General features: G+C 32.7%; 2 protein-coding genes across 3 annotated transcripts in view; one reads left to right on the forward strand and one right to left on the reverse strand.

The window, feature by feature from the left end:
- Positions 1-5,965, reverse strand: part of LOC145248294 (alpha-ketoglutarate-dependent dioxygenase alkB homolog 3-like) — a 37,549-nt gene extending 31,584 nt beyond the window's left edge. The window contains exons 1-2 of one of the 2 annotated variants that reach the window (XM_080110171.1): positions 5,859-5,965; positions 653-871 (exon numbers count right to left, since the gene is read on the reverse strand). In XM_080110171.1, the coding sequence (XP_079966297.1) occupies positions 653-844 (192 nt within the window). In that variant the 5' untranslated portion in view covers positions 845-871; positions 5,859-5,965. Of the gene's footprint in view, positions 1-652; positions 872-5,848 lie in introns of both variants that reach the window. The other variant, XM_080110170.1, reaches the window with a different exon arrangement.
- Positions 5,966-6,115: 150 nt separating this feature from the next.
- The window catches only part of LOC145248295 (trafficking protein particle complex subunit 10-like), a 94,738-nt gene continuing 81,556 nt past the window's right edge, over positions 6,116-19,297 (forward strand). The window contains exons 1-3 of the mRNA XM_080110173.1: positions 6,116-6,279; positions 13,020-13,101; positions 17,408-17,540. Of these exons, the coding sequence (XP_079966299.1) occupies positions 6,255-6,279; positions 13,020-13,101; positions 17,408-17,540 (240 nt within the window). The 5' untranslated portion in view covers positions 6,116-6,254. The remainder of the gene's footprint in view (positions 6,280-13,019; positions 13,102-17,407; positions 17,541-19,297) is intronic.

Here is a 19,297-nt window from a genome sequence, read left to right on the forward strand (position 1 = left end):
ATGATATGGTCTGCAGGTTCAAACTTAAATGTTTTTTTTTTAATCAAAATATTATATTTAAGCAAATTTTACGACCAGAAAACACCAGGTTTCATGCTAGTAATCTAATATAAAAAAAGTGCCCTGATGACCATACTAAAGAAAGGAAAGAATAATCATGTATGCAAATTTAATGTTATGTGCAAAGAAGGGGAGGCTTATTATCAATAGCTGATAATAATAAAAAAGAAAGAAAGAATAATCAGGTATGCAAATTTAAATTTTATGAGCAAAGAAAGAGAGGCTTAATCTTAATAACATCTGACAATTAACAAAAACAAAAAGAAACGAATTTCTGTCGTTTTTAATATCGACACAAAAATATTCCTGTATTATTAAAACAAAATGAAGGGAGAGAAAAAGATTTTTTTTTTGTGTTTTTCTCATCGATTGTTTTTGTCTTCTTTTTTTTTCAATAAAGGAAGGAAGAGGGAATTTTCTTTTGCTTTCCTATTAGCTTCGTTTTAATGATTTTAAGTAGCGAATAGAAATTAGATTACAAAATGATAGCAGGGGCAAAGGTAAAAGCTGCTAGTTAATAATATAATTCAAATAAATAATACTTAAAAAAAGAACAAATGATAAAAAGAAAAAGAAGCGCAAATAAATGTACCTTAATACAAGACTCTTCAAACACAAATTTCTGTTGAGATCCATTTTCAAGCGATTTCTTTTCACCATCCGTCACAGAGTCATTTGGATTAGTTGAGTGTATTTTTGATCCAATGGGAACCCTTTTCGTGGGAACCTTTGAAGCTGAAGTCCATCCTCCTTGAATCCTGGACTTCCGTCTTTTGTCACTCATTATTACGCTTAAATAATGCAAAGCAACCTGTGAAAAAGAGGAAAAAAACTTGAATTTTAATACTCATCCATTCACGAGGTGCCTTCAATAAGTTTCCAGACTTTTTTTTCGTATGGACACTTTTATTGATAGTACACACATGAAACTCTACTTCTTTTCAAAGTAATCTCCTCTGGCTGCAATGCACTTGTACCATCCCAACAACCTCTGGAAGGCCCCATTAAAATCTTCTTGTGTGAGCGTGTCAATGACCCTCGTCACAGCCTCTTTCATCACCTCAATTGTCTCATAACGACAGCATCTAAGGTTTTCATTGAGCATAGAAAATAATCAAACGTCACAGGGAGCAAGGTCTGGACTATAGGGAGGGTAAGGAACTGTCTTGATGCGCATCTTCGTCAAATAGTCTGTGATCTTTTCTGAGCAACCTTAGACAAACTTCACACAAATCTTTCACATCTTCAGTTCCTTGCAAATAATTGTGTGTACAGTTTCCACACTGACATCAAACTGTACACTTATTGTCTCCATAGATACACAACAGTTCTTATCCATGAAATTCTTTATTTGGCCAATCAACTCTGGTGTTCTGACCTTTCATCATCTCTCATAGACTCCCTATCTTCCTTGAATCTATTATGCCACTCAAAAACTGATACTTGATTTATGCAAGATGGTCCAAAAGCAGTTTGAAGCATTCTATGTTTCTGTAGCATTTTTTTCAAGTTTGAAACAGAATTTTATTGCATATCGTTCTTCTAAAGTGTCTTCGTATCCAGATTGCATTTTTGAAATTCATCAGCTGTGACAATCAGGTTTTAGTAGGGTGTATTCCAATTCCTACTGTAGCTGTTCATTTGAACTTGAAATCATAAAAATTGGTCAGTTATCTCATAAGATGTATTGCAATAACATACTGAATTTTCAAAAGTCTATAATAATTTTAAATGTCTGTACAAAAAGGTCTGGAAGCTTAATAAAGGCACCTCATAGATTTTTAGATTTAAGCTTTAAAAAAATTACCGACACTCCTTTCCTTATACAATAAATTATTCTGAGGAACGTGTCAATGATGACGGCCGTAATATCAGTACAACTGGGTTGTTCCCCCTATACATTACAAGTTACCCAACTTGTAATTACTTATAGCATTGTTAACTTACAATAAAAAAAAAGTCCTCTCATAGTTCAAGGTTGGAATACTGTTGCAACATCTGGGCAGGAACTGCTAGAAGCACTTATCCTGCCTTGACAGAGTTCAAAATAGATTTCGTAGCCTAGTGAGAGGGGGGGGGAGCTTTCTCTTCCCTGCAACCTTTTTCCCACAGAAGAGACATTGCGAGCATGTCTCTGCTCTATCATTATTTTCATGGCAAGTGCTCGACTGAGCTCCAATCTATGGTCCCTCCTCACCAACCTTTCACAAAAAACACTCATCTATCTGTAACCACTATCAGTAATTTCCCCCACTCTTTATCTGTGCCTAAACCTAAATGTACATTCCATGAGCAAAACTTCTTTCTTAAAACTGTACGCCTGTGGAACTCTCTTCGGTTTCCCTGCTTTCCAGCGGACTACAATCGTTGTCGTCTTCAAGTCACATGTAAACAAGTTCTTGATGAGCTGTCTCCTTAAGTAATCCAATTTACCAAATTTCCACTAATAACACCCATCGACTACTGTACACTTTAACCCTTATCCTCGAGTAACCTCCAGGCCTTGATAAGCGATGACTTAAGTGGTGATAAAAAAAGAAAAGAAAGTTGCCTGTTGCCCATTAGTTATTATTTAATAACATTTATAAAACTAAAGTATATTTTGGTAGATGCAAACAATGTATCCACTTTCTCCACTAAAATATATATTTTTAATTCTTCAGAATATTATCAATTAAGTACTAAATTTTCAATATATATATATATATATATATATATATATATATATGGAATGTTATGTCTATAAAGGATAGAGCAATTTCTGTGGGAAATCTTTTGTAGGACAGCTGAATGCGCAGCAAAGCAAAAAAATAAATAAATAAAATAACAAAAAACTTAGTCCGATCTCTGGTTGAGACCTGTTTGCCAATTGAGTAATGACTTTCCTTTTATCATTCCTGAGTCAGATAGCAAATCTCGACCAACTCACTCATTTTAAAAGGCCCTACTGGGTTGAAATAAATTTATGAGAGAAAGCTAAGTTTTTGGTTGTTTTTTTTTTTTTCTTTTAATTTATGTATATACATATATAATACGGCATAATCTCGTCAACACACCAGTTCCCGTTTGGTCATTGAAGTTAAGCAATGTTGAGCCTAGTCAGTATTAAAATGGGGGTGCTAATGCACTTACTGATCCGCGTCATTTTTTAAATCGTATTTCCAAGTTTAATTAAAGTTTTATTATATGTTTTTTTATTCAATTGTAAGGAATAGGTACAAAACACCTTTCACTCCCATGTTAAGAATGGCTTTTTAAATAATAACGTTATTATTTCAGCACGGATCAATAAGTGCACTAGTACTAAAATGGGGTTACCATGTGGCAATACCAGGTGGTGCTATGCTCTCCGCTTATCTCGGCATTGTTTCCAGTCGTCTTAGACTTCTCCTTGACACTGGACTCAAGCAGCATCGATTCAGGAAAAGTGCAGTTATATAAATTACCAGAAAAGATGTATTTCCTCTGTTATTATTTTAGTAAGAATGAATTACTATTTTGTTATCTTTTTTACTAAAATGTTTCATTATCTTCTTACTAAAATGAAATAAAAATTTTATTTTATTTTTTTCTATGCGTACCTGCTGATTATGTTATTTTTTCATGCATACCTATTTAACCCTGCCGAGCCTTTTCTAGTCTCATACAAAAACACGCGTTCACATCTCAAGCTATATTACTTGTCATATACATACGCGCACACAAACATACGCGCCACGTCCACACAAGTACATATATTCACGTTCACGTACATACACTCACATTCACGTGTATACACACACACGCTAACGTACACGCACAACGTCACTTCCCTTTCAAAGGAAATCCACACATGCGCAAAAGACCACCGGAAACAATTATAAAAGCAAGAGCAATAAGCAGCATCTTCCTTTTCATACCAGCTTCCGAGCTGGCGCGCGCACGTGCGTGCCTCACGCCACTTGCTACTATGTGGGACAAAAAGCCGTACCGTACGTACACTTTATACGCTTTCTCTCTCCATGAACTCGATTGACATTCTCACTCTTTCTCTCTATATATATACAACTTGTCCCTGAGAATACCTTCGCATAGCTGACAGCTAACATGGTGCGCAGTTTAACTGATGTCAACTCTCTATCCTTTTCTTTGTCTACACGCTGGACTATCATTCCCATTTTACACTACATTACTCACTTCTCGTCCCACGCGCGAACAAACGATAGTGACCCAAACGTGAGATGAACACACATTTCCTTTTCCTTCTATACTACCAGTCCTGCAACAAACGATGGTTACACCTGCACGGACATGAACACGTGTTACACCTAAAACATTCACTTTTCAACGGTAAATAAACGACACGTTTATCTTATCCAGAAATTGAGTTTTTGTTTCCTTCATTCCATTATTTTCTTTTGTAACGGGATTAGGATTTATATATCCTAGTCCTCTACAACCCTGTTATTATTTTAATAAGAACGAAGGTACTTGTACAGTTTAATCAAGACATTAAAAAATGAAAATATTGAAAAAAGGTTATATTGTACGTATCCGTTCTGAACTGAAGATCTCCGAAAAAAATTTCACTTAATTTTATAAAGTAGTTTTTTTGTTTGTTTTTTTTTTTTTTTTTTACAGCGGAAAAACACGTTTTTATGACAACACGTTGAAGGCAGACATCTTGGATTGTTTCTTAATTTTTGTTTGGAGTTTAGAGACGTCACGGGAGGTAACTCCAGTTAAAGTGCTGACACTCCCTCCCCATCTTTAATACTAGCTTTTCTTCCTAAAAATCGAACCATTTGCTCGGTATCATAACAAATTGTTTTTTCGCTGTAAAACAAAAATTACTCGATGAAATTAAGTGAAATTTTTTTTCAGAGAATTTCATTCCATAACGGATACGTACAATTTAAACTTTTTCGATATTTTCCTGTTTTTAATGTCTTGATTAAACTGTACAAGTACCAGAACAAATTACTATTTCGTTATCTTTCTCACCAAAATGGCTCATTATCGAAATAGTAATTCGTTCTTACTAAAATAATAACAGTGGAAATGTATCTTTTATGGTAATAATAAAAAATAAACTTCGTTTCATTTCGTTTTAAGTATTTAAGTTTGATGAACGCAGACGATTTTTTTTTTTTTTTTCTCCCCGGTGATTTGCATTGGCCAGGGTATTCCGATAAGTCACATTTACCGGGAAGCCACCCCTCCCTGTTTAAAGGACGTTTCTAAATAATAACGTTAATATTTACAAACAATAAAACAAAGAAAAAAAAACATTTTTAACGTGTGGTGGCACTGGTGGAGTGGTGGAGCAACTGAAATGGAAATGACGTGGAAACAGCAATCGTAAAGATAACGTCATCCGTAAATTCCAAAATAATTTTGGAGCCAACGGTTCAGCAACTTCAGCATGTCATAATCTTGCAAAAAATACAATTTTCGATAAAATTATATGGATATCGCAAAATAAATTATATTTGGTGCTCATTTAGAATTGCACTTATTTTGGTATTATTATACAAACACCGTGACAGCGTTAGGGTTAGGGTTTAGGGTTAGGGTTAGGGTTAGGGTTAATTCGCTGTCACGGTGTTTGTATAAATTTACCCTTATTTTGAAAATTAAAAGTAAAGAAAACGCAGAAAAGTCACAGAACGAAAATGGCATATTCTAAAAATCACGTAATTTGATCAAGTATAATTATAAAGATATACTGTTCCCCCCCCCCCAAAAAAAAACTAATTTCCCAAGTGCATGCCCTTTAAAATAATTTATGTTTAATAGTAATGATTACCTTTACTTACTTGACAAGGAATGAAAACTCAAGAAAGATGTCGGGGTTGGTTTTGTTTGTGTACAACTTACTTGCAGCTGCCAAATATTTTCCGTGGCCAGATTTTCGTATAAAAACTAATTAGCACTATGGATTTGGGAGGGGGGTAAAAAAAAAACATTACAAATTTTAATACACTTTATTTATTCACATGGATTTCCAAACAAAACTTGTAAAATGGTTTTAAAGAAATTATACGAAAATGCGAACATGAATAAATCCAAGGGAGATAACTGTAATTGCTTAATATTTGATAATGGCTGACAAGTTAAACTTCGTCTAAAAATAATGGGGTATATAATTTTTGTAACGTCCGCGAATCTGTAAACAATCTGTCAATTCTCTTTGAAGACACTCGTATTCCATCATGGAGACGAAACCTGTTGTCACCTGTAAGTTTTCGAATTATATTGACCTCAAATTTAGTTGTTGTTTTTTTTCCAGTGACGATTAAATTTTGTACGTAGTATGCACCCATGATTGAAAAAAGAATAAATAAATAACAACATACTTATTTTTCTTCCAAGTTTTTACCCTGCAATATTTTCCCTTTGTATTTTTTTCTGATCAATGAATTAAATAACTTATGTGCATCTGTTAGGCTTCATATGACATGCTTGTGAATATTAACAGGAATGACAAAATGTTTTCTGTTGATTTAAAAAAAAAAAAAAGCAACAACGTAAACAAAACGTCATTTTAAAATATATTTTTGGCAGCTCTTCATTTTAAGCAAGAATATTATGTCAACTTGAAAATAACCTTTTTTTTTTTAATTCGTTAGGTGAAAGTACAGAATAGATACAAAACGCGGTAAAACTATACAAACACCGTGACAGCGAATTAACCCTACCCCTAACCCTAACCCTAAACCTAAACCCTAACCCTAACCCTAACCCTAACCCTAACGCTGTCACGGTGTTTGTATAATAATACCCAAAACGCCCTCCTCTCTCTGTTAAAGAATGAGTTTCTAAGTAATATGGGCATTTTTCCGGAGATCTTCAGTCCAAAGCGGATACGTACACTATAACCTTTTTGTCGATATTTTCATTTTTTAATGTCTTTTTTCTTTTTTTTTTTACCATAGAAGATAAAACGAAATAAAAGGGGGGAGTAAATTTTTATGACGTGCCCCGAGCGCATTATAAACACCCCAAAACCTCCCCATGTTAAAAACAGCTTTCGGAATAAACATCCCCAACCTCATGTTAAGAACGGCTTTCGAGTTTGGTGGGTGGGGGGGTATTCTGAAAGTCGTTCTTTACATGGGGAAGTTGGGGTGTTTATAATACGCTGGTCGCTGGGGGTGGGGCAACGTCGTAAAAATCTCCCAAAAATGTTTTTAAAAAATGTATCTAACAAATAAATGTTCTGTCTAGCTACATAAGTTTGTTTACTGTTTTAACTTATTTTAAAGCGTTTATTCAGTTCGAAACTCAAGTACTGTCGTGTCGTGAGAACAAGAAAAAAAAAAATAGCCGATACAAGGTTTGGATGATCGCTCAAAAAAAAATAAAAATAATAAAAAAAGGCGCACGTATGGAAGTGGTCCCCCCCCCGTTTTTTTTTTGGGGGGGGGCGCAATATTTTCAGCGGATTATTACCGAATGGACACTAGTCTACCAGATTATCATAAAAAAAATTAAGTTGATGTATAAATATTTGTAGGGGGTGCTCAGTTTTTAGTGTAATGTTCTAGTAAATAGATTACCCATTTTAGAACCAAATTTCGCGAATTTGGCCTTTTTTTTTTTTTAAAGCAGTTTGGCCTTCAGAAATTCTTTTTGCCTTTTTTAGAATTTGACTTCAAATCTGCCTCATGGTACTTTACAATATGCTCAATCTAAAATGAAAATATTAATTTCACAGAACAAATTGTGTTTATGTGGGCATGCCATGTTTATTCAGGAGTATTCAACAGCAAAAATTGATAAACTTGATGCTGTAAATGTAAAAAAAAAAAAAAAAAAAAAAAAAATTTTAAGTAAATTTAACTGTCCTAAAACGCTAGAATTAACTGAAAATTTATATGCAAAACTGATCTTCTTTTCTAAAATCAGAAATAATTGTTTGGTACTTATGCAGAATACTGACCGTGCTATTTTCTTTTTAGGGTACTCATGCACTTATTGATCCGTACTGAAATATCATTTTGAAAGCCATTCTTAACATGGGGACGGGAGAGTGTTGTGTATCTATTCTGTACTTTCACCTAACAATTTAATTTAAAAAGAAAGACATTGTAATACTTTAATTAAACTTGAAAATACTATTTAAAAAAATAGCGCGGATCAATAAGTGCATTAGCACCCTTTTTAGATATGATTTTCAAGTTGAATTCAATTTTATTGTATCTTTTGTTTAAAGTGTTAGGTGAAAGTACAGAATAGTTATAAAACCCTCTCCCTATGTTAAGAATGGATTTCTTAACATTATTTCTGCACGGTTTGTATTCTGCATAATCACTCATTATTTTATTTTGTTTTTGCTTTCCACTAAGATTTTTAAATTGTTCACACTTAATCGCCTAAAAGAAAAAAAAAGTAGAATCTCATTTTGAAATGAGGGTGATTTAGTACAGTGTTTTAATCTTACAAATTTACCAAAATTCCTTCTGTAGAACGCGTTTCTTCTAGCAGACACTGATGTAACTGTCCACAGAAGGTGGAATAATAAGCATTAATTCGGTGAGGTTCATTGCGTTCATCACTTTTGGGTACTTGTGCAGAATTGACTTTTTCATTTGTACAGCTCACTTTCTCGTTTGCCAATTTTATCGTTTGTATATCGTCAACAAAGTCTGGAATTTGTGGTCAAAACTCAAGAATATCTGTTAAATGCTTAAATGCATATCCTGTATTTGGACTCCAATTTTTCCTGTTCAATTTTTTTTTTTTGTTTTTGTAACATTTAAAAAGCAATTGGTTGTTTTCATTTTTGTTATTGAAGAACAAATTAATTTTTAAATAAAAATTCTATGTAACATAAATAGATTTTTTTTTTTTTTTTTCAAACTCCTGCCCAAACATAACATATCCAGACTTAACACTTACAAGATTCTGGCAAAACTTTTCTCATCTTGAGTGTTATTTTCACAACATTACGACTGATGTTTCTGAAGATCTCTGTCTTCGGTGAAGAAACTTACTACAAGTTCCTTTTTCACCCCAATAAAAATATATATTATTTTAATGATATTCGAAAACGAGACTACGTTAAAGAGAGGTCACTCTCATATTCTTGTCCAGGGTTGCCGGTCCTGGATATGACCTTAAACTATATCCGATGGTGAGGCTCCAGCTTGTGGGCTTTGAAGAGTGTAGAGCCACCCTTTAATTGACATTGCTCCTAGGTCCACTCTGACCCGGAGGGTCCCAGCTATGGGTTAAATAGAAACCGACTTGAAAAAAATAAATATATTCTATTAAAAAAAATTTTTCTTCAAAATCATTGGATTTGGCATTAAATAACCTGAAAAGGGTTGATATGCTGTAAAACAAAAACGACCAATCAATCAACCAGGGTTGCCAGATTGGCCTTTTTTTAGAGCAGTTTGGCATTTAAAAATTGTATTGGGCTTTTTTCAAAGCATAACGTACAGACTAAGAAAGGGACAAGCCGAATATTATATAGATTTAAATAGATACATAGATAAAAACAACAACTCTATAATGTAATAAATAGATGAATAGTTATATCTTTCTAATTTCTTTTTAAATAAGTTTTTCAAATTCATGCCCAAATATGAATAGTATATCCAGACTTGGCAACATCTGTAAACAAAAAAAATTACCAAGATATCGGTGTAAATTTATATTTTTATCATTATTTCTGAATTTTTTTTTTTTTTTTTTTTTTTTTACATAGGCGTCACCACTTATCAAGGCCGATAGGCCACTCAAGGATAAGGGTTAAAGAGTGTAGAGTAGTCAAAAGGACAATATAGTAATCGATAGTAATGGAAGTTCGGTAAATTTGTTAACTTAAGTGGAACGGCTCATCAGAAACTTGTTCACGTTGGACTTGAAGACAACCATATTATAGACAGCTGGAAAGCAGGAAAACGGAAGACAATTCCACAGGCGTGCAGTTCTAAGAAAGAAGCTTTGATCATGGAATCTATGTTTAGGTTTAGGTTCAGATAAAGAGTGGGGAAAATTATTGATAGTGTTTTCAGCTAGTCGAATGTTTCTTGTGAAAGTTTGGCGAGGGGGGACCATAGATTGAAGCTCAGTCAAACACTTTCCATGAAAATAACGCAACATCTCTTCTGTGAGATAGAGGTTGCAGCAAAGAGAAAAGGACATCTCCCACCAGGCCACGAAATCTATTTTGAACCCTATCAAGGCAGGACAAGTCTTTTCTAGCAGCTCCTGCCCATATGTGGCAACAATATTCCATCCTTGGACGTATCTGGCTCTTATATAGATAGAGAATTGCATCAGAATTCATCCCATTATTTGCAGGCCTTGTAAGATACACAACAAAATTATAAAATACAAATGATTAAACAACAAAAAAAATTGCTATAAACAGTGATTATAAACATAACAAATAGTTTTATTTAGAGAAAAAGCATTTGTGAACGTTTTGTGTTCGGGTGGGTGAGTTGGTTGCAGTTTTTCTTCCATTTTATTTCAAAGTTCTCAAAAATTAATGGACCTCTTGATTTCTGCATAATATACATAGATATTCAAATATTCCATTAAAGTTCTCTTTTACCTCTGAAACATTTAGTAAAGAAGTTGAGAACGTAATTTTCCTTCTCCTCCAATTGACTATTTAAATATTATAATATACCTTTCTTGTGGTCTATTTGCCTTACTGGATTACAGGATGAGCATGCATCTAGTCTGGTAGAGTATCCAGCTTTGTGCTGTTACGTGAGTTGATATTACTTAGATAAGGTGTACCATTCCCTGTAAAAGCCAGTGGGAATTAGCAATACTGATGAAATATTGTTTGTGCTGCGAATATTATGTGATTTTGAATATTTGATCAGGGTTCACTTATTGGGAAAAGTATCTTTATGCCAGATTGTACTACTAAACTCCTGTGCAGAGAGACCTTAGACACTCGAGGACATTGTCTAGTAGGCATTTAAGTTCTCAGCGTGATAGCATTTGCGTGCATGAAAATTCTCTCTCATACTTGTTTCATAGTGGGGAACAGAAAAATGTGAGTGAATTATCAGTAATAAGTTTGTAGTTGTGCTTGCTTTGTTGATCATGTAGATGCTGCTGATTGTGTAGTAGTAGTAGTTCATAGTCCTGCTATGTTCACCATTGATTCATTTTGCATGAATAAGATGATCGTTGTTGGCATTCGTTTCTCTGATATCTTTCTAGTTATGTAACATTGCTGTTACAAAGGAAAAAAAGAATAGAAATAAATCAATAAAATCCGGGTCAGCATTTTTTTTTTTTTTAAATGTCTTTATTACTGTTACTTTCGGCACCACTTAATAAGTCTCTTGCTGCCCCGTCTATTTTAGCCTGGCACGTGTTTCTATTTCTTCTGACCGCATGTTGGGCAAAACCAACCCATTCTCATCTTCGCTTTTACATGTTCATTTCTTTCAATGCCGACTTTGTTTCTGACCCAAGCATGTGCTGTATTTTTCTTTTTTTTCCTTCTTCTTATGCACACTTCCCAATTTGCATATGTGCGTTTTTCAGCTATCACTTCTGCTGCTGCTAATCTCCCCACAAGTCAGCCATCCTTTGCTGCTGCTGACATCATTCCACCTGCTCGTATGCACTATGTCACACATCTTCTCTTCCCAAAAAATTTGTTTACAAGAATTTAATTAATCCTGGTCACAGCACCAAAATAAATATATGTAACATTACCGTTACAAACAAAGGAAAGAAGAATAGAAATCCTGGCATGCATTCCTCTTTCTTACAACTGTATGTTGGGCAAAGCTGGCCCATTCTCATCTTCGCTTTTACGCAGCCATTTCCTTCAACACCGACTTTTTCTGTGCTGTATTTTTCTCTCCTATTTTTTTTTTCTTTTTCTTGCACACACATCCCAATTTGCATATGCATGTTTTTCGGCTATCGCTGTTGCTAATCTCCTCACAAGTCAGCCATTGTTCGCTGCCACTTACATCTTCCCACATGCTCATATGCACTATGTTACAGTTAGAATTATTTCTAGAAAGACATCGGGTACTTACTGTGAGGGGACCACGTGAAGGTTGTTAATGTCACTAAGTGTTTTTGTTGAATAAACTAGATTCGAACATGGCACACGCAGGTTGTTAGTTTGTGTTATTAACCACTTATCCATTCTCATCTTCTTATTGTTGGTGATTCGTACTTTGCCTGACAGATAAACAGATCTTATTTTCACAACTAGGTTGAATTTGAAATCCAAACATGAACAAATTTGTTGGTGAGAAATATGCATTTTGCTTTGACATGAAGATTGGGTACATCGACTGTTGTCCATTTGTAATCTTGTGTTGATGATCACTGCTTGTTGTCATCCATTGATGCTGAAGATTTGTGCATGTTGCTAGCACAACAACATAAATTAGTAATTTCCATAGTTGGTTCTGGCTGAAATCTATGCCATGCATTTTTTATTGGTGGGATATGTATAATTTTCTCTGGTGTACAGGTCTGGCGATTTGTGGACTTGTTGATAGTGATCTGGTTAGTTTATTTTGGCTTTTTGTAGGTGGACATATAGTTTCGGAATAATTTTTTATTTCATGCCAAACATGTTAATTGACTATTTGTGTAGATGCCCCCTTAAGTAAACACTTCATCAAATCTCCACACTAACGTAATGTACTTGCAATAACCCTTATCCCTGAGTGGCTTCCGGGCCTTGATAAGTGGTGATCACTGTGTAAAAAAAAAAAAAAAAAAAAAAAAAAAAAGATGTTTAGGTAGAACATACAGTGTCATTTTATGTCAGACTATTAATATCTCAAATTCAACCATATTATATGCTTTGAGTCTATAAGTCTCTTAGATTTAATATGTGACAGCATAAAATGAAATCAAAATGTAACATAAAACTTCTTTTTTTTTTTTTTACAATTATTATATCTAATTGTTAATTAAGATTTTTAAAAATATATTTAAAAAATGTCTATTTGATACTTTTTCAGGTTATGGTGATACGTCTTTGTTTTCTGGGCTTCAACCTCTAATTAATCGTGGATTGCCACAGGAAGCAACTGAATGGAGAAGGTAAATTTAATGCATAAACTCTATTATTGTAAAAGTGATTCATTGCACACTGCTCATTGTGAAAGTGGTCCCTTGCGCACTGCACCTTGTGAAAGTGGTCCATTGCAATATGCTACTGCAAAATGGTGTTAGATGAAACCGATTTCATGTACAAAATAATTTTATGGGCATGTGTCGTGCAGCAGCTTCAATTAATGTCTTCATTATGATAGCAATTCTTCTTCAGGTGTAGATATTAAATATTTTTGTTGGTCTATACAGAAGCATTTTGGTTCTTGTCCAGAATTCCTCCAGAAGTGTATATTGCGAAACAAGAATAAAGAAAAATCTGTATGATGTATGTACTCATGACAAAATAAAAATGACATATTCTAAAAATCATAAAAATCTATCTAGTAGTTTTATTTTGAAATAAGAAAATCAAATTTTTGTAGTAATCAAAGGGCAGCTGTTTTTCCTGCCATTTTGAAAACCATCTCGAGAAACAAAAGGAGATAATTTAACAATAATTTAAACTTGAAATTTTTGTTGTAATGCCTACAAATTCCGATTAATTGCTAAAAAAATTTATTTTATAAAAATATAACTACTTCATCAATTTATGGGATTTTTGGAATATGATATTTTTTCATCACAGGTGTGTACATTGTGCAGATTTTTCTTTATTTTTGGCTTAATATTGGGGACTTTTGGACAAATACCAACTTTTTTATTAAATTCATTCTTTATATTTGTATCTCACAATCTGATTAGGTCGCTTCAAAAGTGGTCCCTTGAATGCGTTACTATATAAATTATATTAACGCTATGTGCTATTTCAAAAGTGGTCTATTAAGCATGTCCGTCGAACACTATTTACTGTAAAAGTAGTTCATAGTGTAATTTCTCAATCTGCTCTTGTATCTATCGTTAAAGATGTTAATTTTTTTTTATCTGAACAATTCTTAGTGTAATTCATTATAAGTCATAAAACTTTTTAACGCGTTTATTTTATTGAAAATGTTGATTACAATTTATATTGGAGGGACATGAATTCTACAATGCTTAGCAGAAATCTGTTTTTCTTTTAACTCGGAAGTAAAGATGTATCAAAGCAAAATCTAACAACAGTTGAGAATGTATCATCTGTAGTAAAAATTGAATCTTTAACTTCAAGAAGGCAATCGTTTAGAATTGATGGTTAATCGATGCATCTGTTTGTTACATCATGTGTCCATGTAGACAATTTTAGTATGAATTGTTAAAGTCTTGAATCTTGTTTTAGATGTGTAATATTACGATGTATATATTAGCAGACTGCCAGGTATTGCCCTGTCATAAAATATACTTATATTTTAATTTATTCAGATTTTGTATTCATTATTATTCACAGTTGAGATCCCTAGATGTAAGAGAGCCTTCTACTCCAGTAGTTTCTTCCCCAGAACCACTAGACTTTGGAATTCCCTTCCAGGTTCCTGCTTCCCTCAACTGTACTGACATGCAGAAGTTCAAGTGTAACGTGAACTGACATCTTGCTGTCCAACTCCCCACATAGTACCCCTGTAGCTTGTGTCCCTGATAGTAGCCCCTTACATCAAAGTGGCAATGTACCTTGTTTGGGGTGAAAATGTAATAAAAAAAAAAAAAATATTGTACCCAATATATAGTAGTGATTTCAAAAAAATATGACATGGGTGTCATCAGCTAGAATCAAAACCAAAAGATCTAGTTCATCAGCCTTATTTGTTGGCATCTGTACTATGTTCTTATGCATATAAAAATTTTAAAAATAATGTAAAATGTTTCTCCCGTGTCTTCTGCTTTTTTTTTTTTTTTTTTAATAAATTAAAAAACGAATAACAAATAAATAAAAAAAATAATTAGTTAAAAATACAAAGATAAATAATGAAGGCTAAATATTAATAAAACAAACAATAAATAGTATTAAGTGCTAATACGTTTGTAGCAAATAAAATCAATTCCAAATTCTGTGGAATAGCACAATTAACAGTAAGATCCACCAAGCACGTTTGAAAGTCAAACACGTTTGATGAGGGAAGGACTTCCTGAAATATATAGTACCATGGATATGTCATCTATTCACCTGATGCAAATAAGAACATACTACATGTAGAATGTTATGTATATATATATATATATATATATATATATATATATATATATATATAAAATGGGTTAAGACATTCCAACGGAAGAAAGATGTATATTTAAATAAGGGGGTAGTCACCAACAATGTGTATTTTTTAACATTAACTTTTCAGACGTTCGGTGAAGCATCCTCGTCAGAATTTCTGACGAGGATGCTTCACAGAACGTCTGAAACGCGTAAAAACGATTTCAATGATTTAAAAACATTATTACAATGATCCAAACATAATTCTCAATGAAAAACCAAGACACGGAATAATAAAATAATGTTAAAAAATACACATTGTTGGTGACTACCCCCTTATTTAAATATATAGCAATACACATGAAAAAAATTGAAATAGTTTAAAATATTTCAATATTGGTATCTCTATAAAGAGCTTAGAAAGAATCTTTTTAAATTTTTAAAATCCAATTAAAATTAAGGAAGGTATGACTATTTTTGTGCCTTACACGTTTGGATATTTTTCCCTCTTTAAGCAGTAGTTAAGCGTTACAAAATCTTACCGAAAATGCTGTTTTATGATGTTAACATTTTTATCACTTTATTTGCTTAAAACGCTTAACATATATATTATTATTTATTAATTCATTTGAAAGTATATTAATTTTCGAACAAAACGGTGGTATTTTTAGAACTTAAAGCGCTTTGGTTTTTAAAATATGAGGTTTTTGCAGAACCCCCTTGAAATCCGTAATTATCCAAAGCATTTTTATCGTCCGTGTGTATTGCTAATATATATATATATATATGTATAAGAACAAGTAGTTAATAAAACATGTTAAAAATACTTTGAAAAAGAGTTAAAAACATTTAATTTTAAAACGAAGCACAAAATAAGTGGATAGTCTTTAATCCATGGAGTTTTGAAGAAATTCTTTCTCATCAGAGGGTAGGAATTAGCAAAATGCAGAATCGGATTTTGCTTGCAAAAATATTTAATAAAACTACAAGTAAATCATAGATCTTACTTGGTAAAAAAATAGTGACACAGAGGGAATAAGGGGATGAAAAACGTGATTTCACATGAATGGATGGTCCGGTGAAGAGTAAAATATCCAATGACAGTAAAATCCAAAAAAGTTGATTAAAATTTCTATTTCCACAAGTAAAATCCAAAGGAATCGTGTTAATGGATGATGGTTCAAAAAGTAATCCAAAAGGCAGAATTCCCTGGAATGGTTCACAAATGGGTATAAGGAAAAAAGGGAATGAGCTCAAACAATATTATTAAAAGAAAGATAAAATGTGCATAGAAACAATGGAGAGATCTTAAAAAAAACACGGCTGTCAATGCTGAATTAAGAAAAATGATTGTGCATATACACACACATGTATTGAATCAATAAAGGCCAGTTCCATCATTATATCTTAAATTGCTTCAGTGTGAGTCTATTTGTTACATCTCTGCATTGTTCTGCCTTCTATAAACCCAAATTTCTTTTGTATGAATATATATTTTGCACATGCATAGAAGAGCGCTTTAAGTCGACTTAGGCCTGCCAAGTTACAATTTTTTTTTTCAAGTTTGACCCCTTAGCAGCTATTTTTACCAGCTAAAAGCTAAATCAAATTTGTTTCACAGGTTCGAATCCCCTATATATCAAGTTTTAAGCCTTTAGATTAAAAATTGACAACGGATTTTGACAGAGGCCATTCTTCAGACAGACAACGTCATGCTTATATATAGATTAGAGGTGACGGTAGCAACACAGACTGACAACTTGGGCGTGCCAAATTCAAATCCAGTTCGTTCCACAGCAACACTTTCATCAAACTCACACTTGACCTCCTGAAAAGGAGGTAAATAAAATTGCTACTGATTCTGAACCTGTCCCGAGGCTGTATAAAATAAGCAGTCAGAAGTTGCCGGAAATACTTGGCGTGCACTCTGCCAGATGATAAATTCAAAACGCTGAAAACGAAACTTTAACACAGTAAGTTTAATTATATGAAAGAAATACTTTTAGTTTGTTCAAGAAATGTATATTAAAAGAAATATTTTTAAAAATGTTTCAATGAAATGAGTTTATTTTTAAAGATGAAAACTATGAACAAAAATGAATTTTTTTTTTCCTCATATCTAAATTGTTTTTTCTTTTTTTTTTAGTTAATTTTTTTCATGTAAAATATCTAAGTTTTTTTTTTTTTTAGGTCATATGGCAGACCAGCCAAATTTGTACGTCTTGAAGTCAGCTTTGTTCCTTATGATGAAGACATCTTGCCAACTGAAAATGACAAGATGCTTATCAGCCGGCCTTTCTTTCATATATATTGGACAGAATGTGTAAGTATTTCTATTTTGGTCAACCGCACATTTATGATGCGGTTACACACCCTGTTTGAAAAAAGAAAGTTTTTATTCTTTTTTATTAACTCGTTCAATTTCTAGATGTGGTAGGAGGAATATTTTATGATAAAACTGTAGCCCCCACATCCTTTGCTAATTCATCATAAATTAAGATTCTACTTTCTGAGGCAATTACATGTAAACAACATGAAAAGGTTGGAAAATAGAAATAAAAGAAAATATATTTTATACTTAAGCGTGAGGAATCACTTCTGCATATCAAATTTAGCATAAAATGATCACTCACTTCTGGGCCACTAAACAGTAATTATTTATTTAGGAACCAGATACGTTTTTTAGGAGCTGCCCTTAAAAACATCTAGTTCAGAAGTGGGTGATCATTTTACGTTAAATTTATATCCAAAAGTGATCCCTTCACTCTAAAGTTTAAAATATATTATTTTTTATGAAACCAAGAAAATATAGTAAAAAAGTAGTTACACACTTTTGAAGGCATTTATTTTGAATAAAATTTAAAGATAAATTAGAAAACTTTAAATGTCAGGAAAATGATGAAATCATTTTTTTTCTTTACTTTTTGTTGTTGTTGTAAGTCCAATATTTCGCTAAAAATAGCCTCATCAGGGTAATAAGTCCAGTCTAATTTTTTTTTTTTCTTCATAAAAAAAAAAAAAAAAAAAACTATGGACTGGATTTATTGATGAGGCTATTTTTAGCGAAATATTGGACTTACAACAAAAAGTAAATAAAACAAAATGATTTTATCATTTTCCTGACATTTAAAATTTTCTAATTTATCTTTAAATTTCACAGAAAATATGTTGAAAAATAATAATTGTTTCTTTATATTCTAATATATTTTGGTCATCTTATGTACTTAACCGATAATTACCCCTAGTGACCCAACATGGAATTGAAAGAAAATTTCTATGGCATCTTTATATTACGTGTAACATTGAACAGTTATTGAAACTTATTTTAATATTCTAACTGTTAATATATCGATTTCTATAACACACAAACAAGCATAAACTTATATTCGTATATAATGTTTGTGTACAATAATAAACTTAAAAACTATTTTATGTACAATTGTTATTTGTTTATTTTGCTCGAGTTTTCTGTTTAATTCCAAAGTATAAAGTTTATAAACCTCTTTCTGTTGTAACTTTCAATAATTGAGAGGGAAGAGAGAGGTTTGGGAGATATAATGAATATTTTCTTTAAACTTTTATTCAAATAAAACATATTGCCACTGAGACATTATGGGCTGCTGTGATAAGGGTTAATGTAATAGGGGCCAGATTTATAGGGGAAGGCATTGAAAGTGAGAAATCTGGCAGTAATTTATTCACATTAAGTTTGAATTTCTGTATGTTGGGACAGTCAGGCTGGAAGGAGGGAATCTAAAGCAAGTGATCCAAAAAATAAAAACTATCAGAATAGAAAGTTTTCTGGCATCCAGTGAAGAGATGGGATTTTGCTGCTAGACAGCAGGGTTGGAGGCATTTCTGTTGGGGTTAAGGATTAAAGTGTAGTAAGTTCATAGAATATTCTGTGGAAGTACTTGTAAAATAAGCCAAGGGATGCAACATTGTAGTGATGTGACAGAGGCTGGATCTTGGTAGACTGCAGGATTTATTAAGTTAGACTCTTTTTTTTTTTTTTTTTTTTTTTTTCCCAAAATCCAATCCAAGAGGGAGCAGCTAATTGTTGATATACCAATACTAATC

This window comes from Euprymna scolopes, chromosome 26, assembly GCF_053919585.1.
Source record: "Euprymna scolopes isolate OS-2025 chromosome 26, ASM5391958v1, whole genome shotgun sequence".
In the NCBI taxonomy this organism is placed as follows: domain Eukaryota; kingdom Metazoa; phylum Mollusca; class Cephalopoda; order Sepiida; family Sepiolidae; genus Euprymna; species Euprymna scolopes.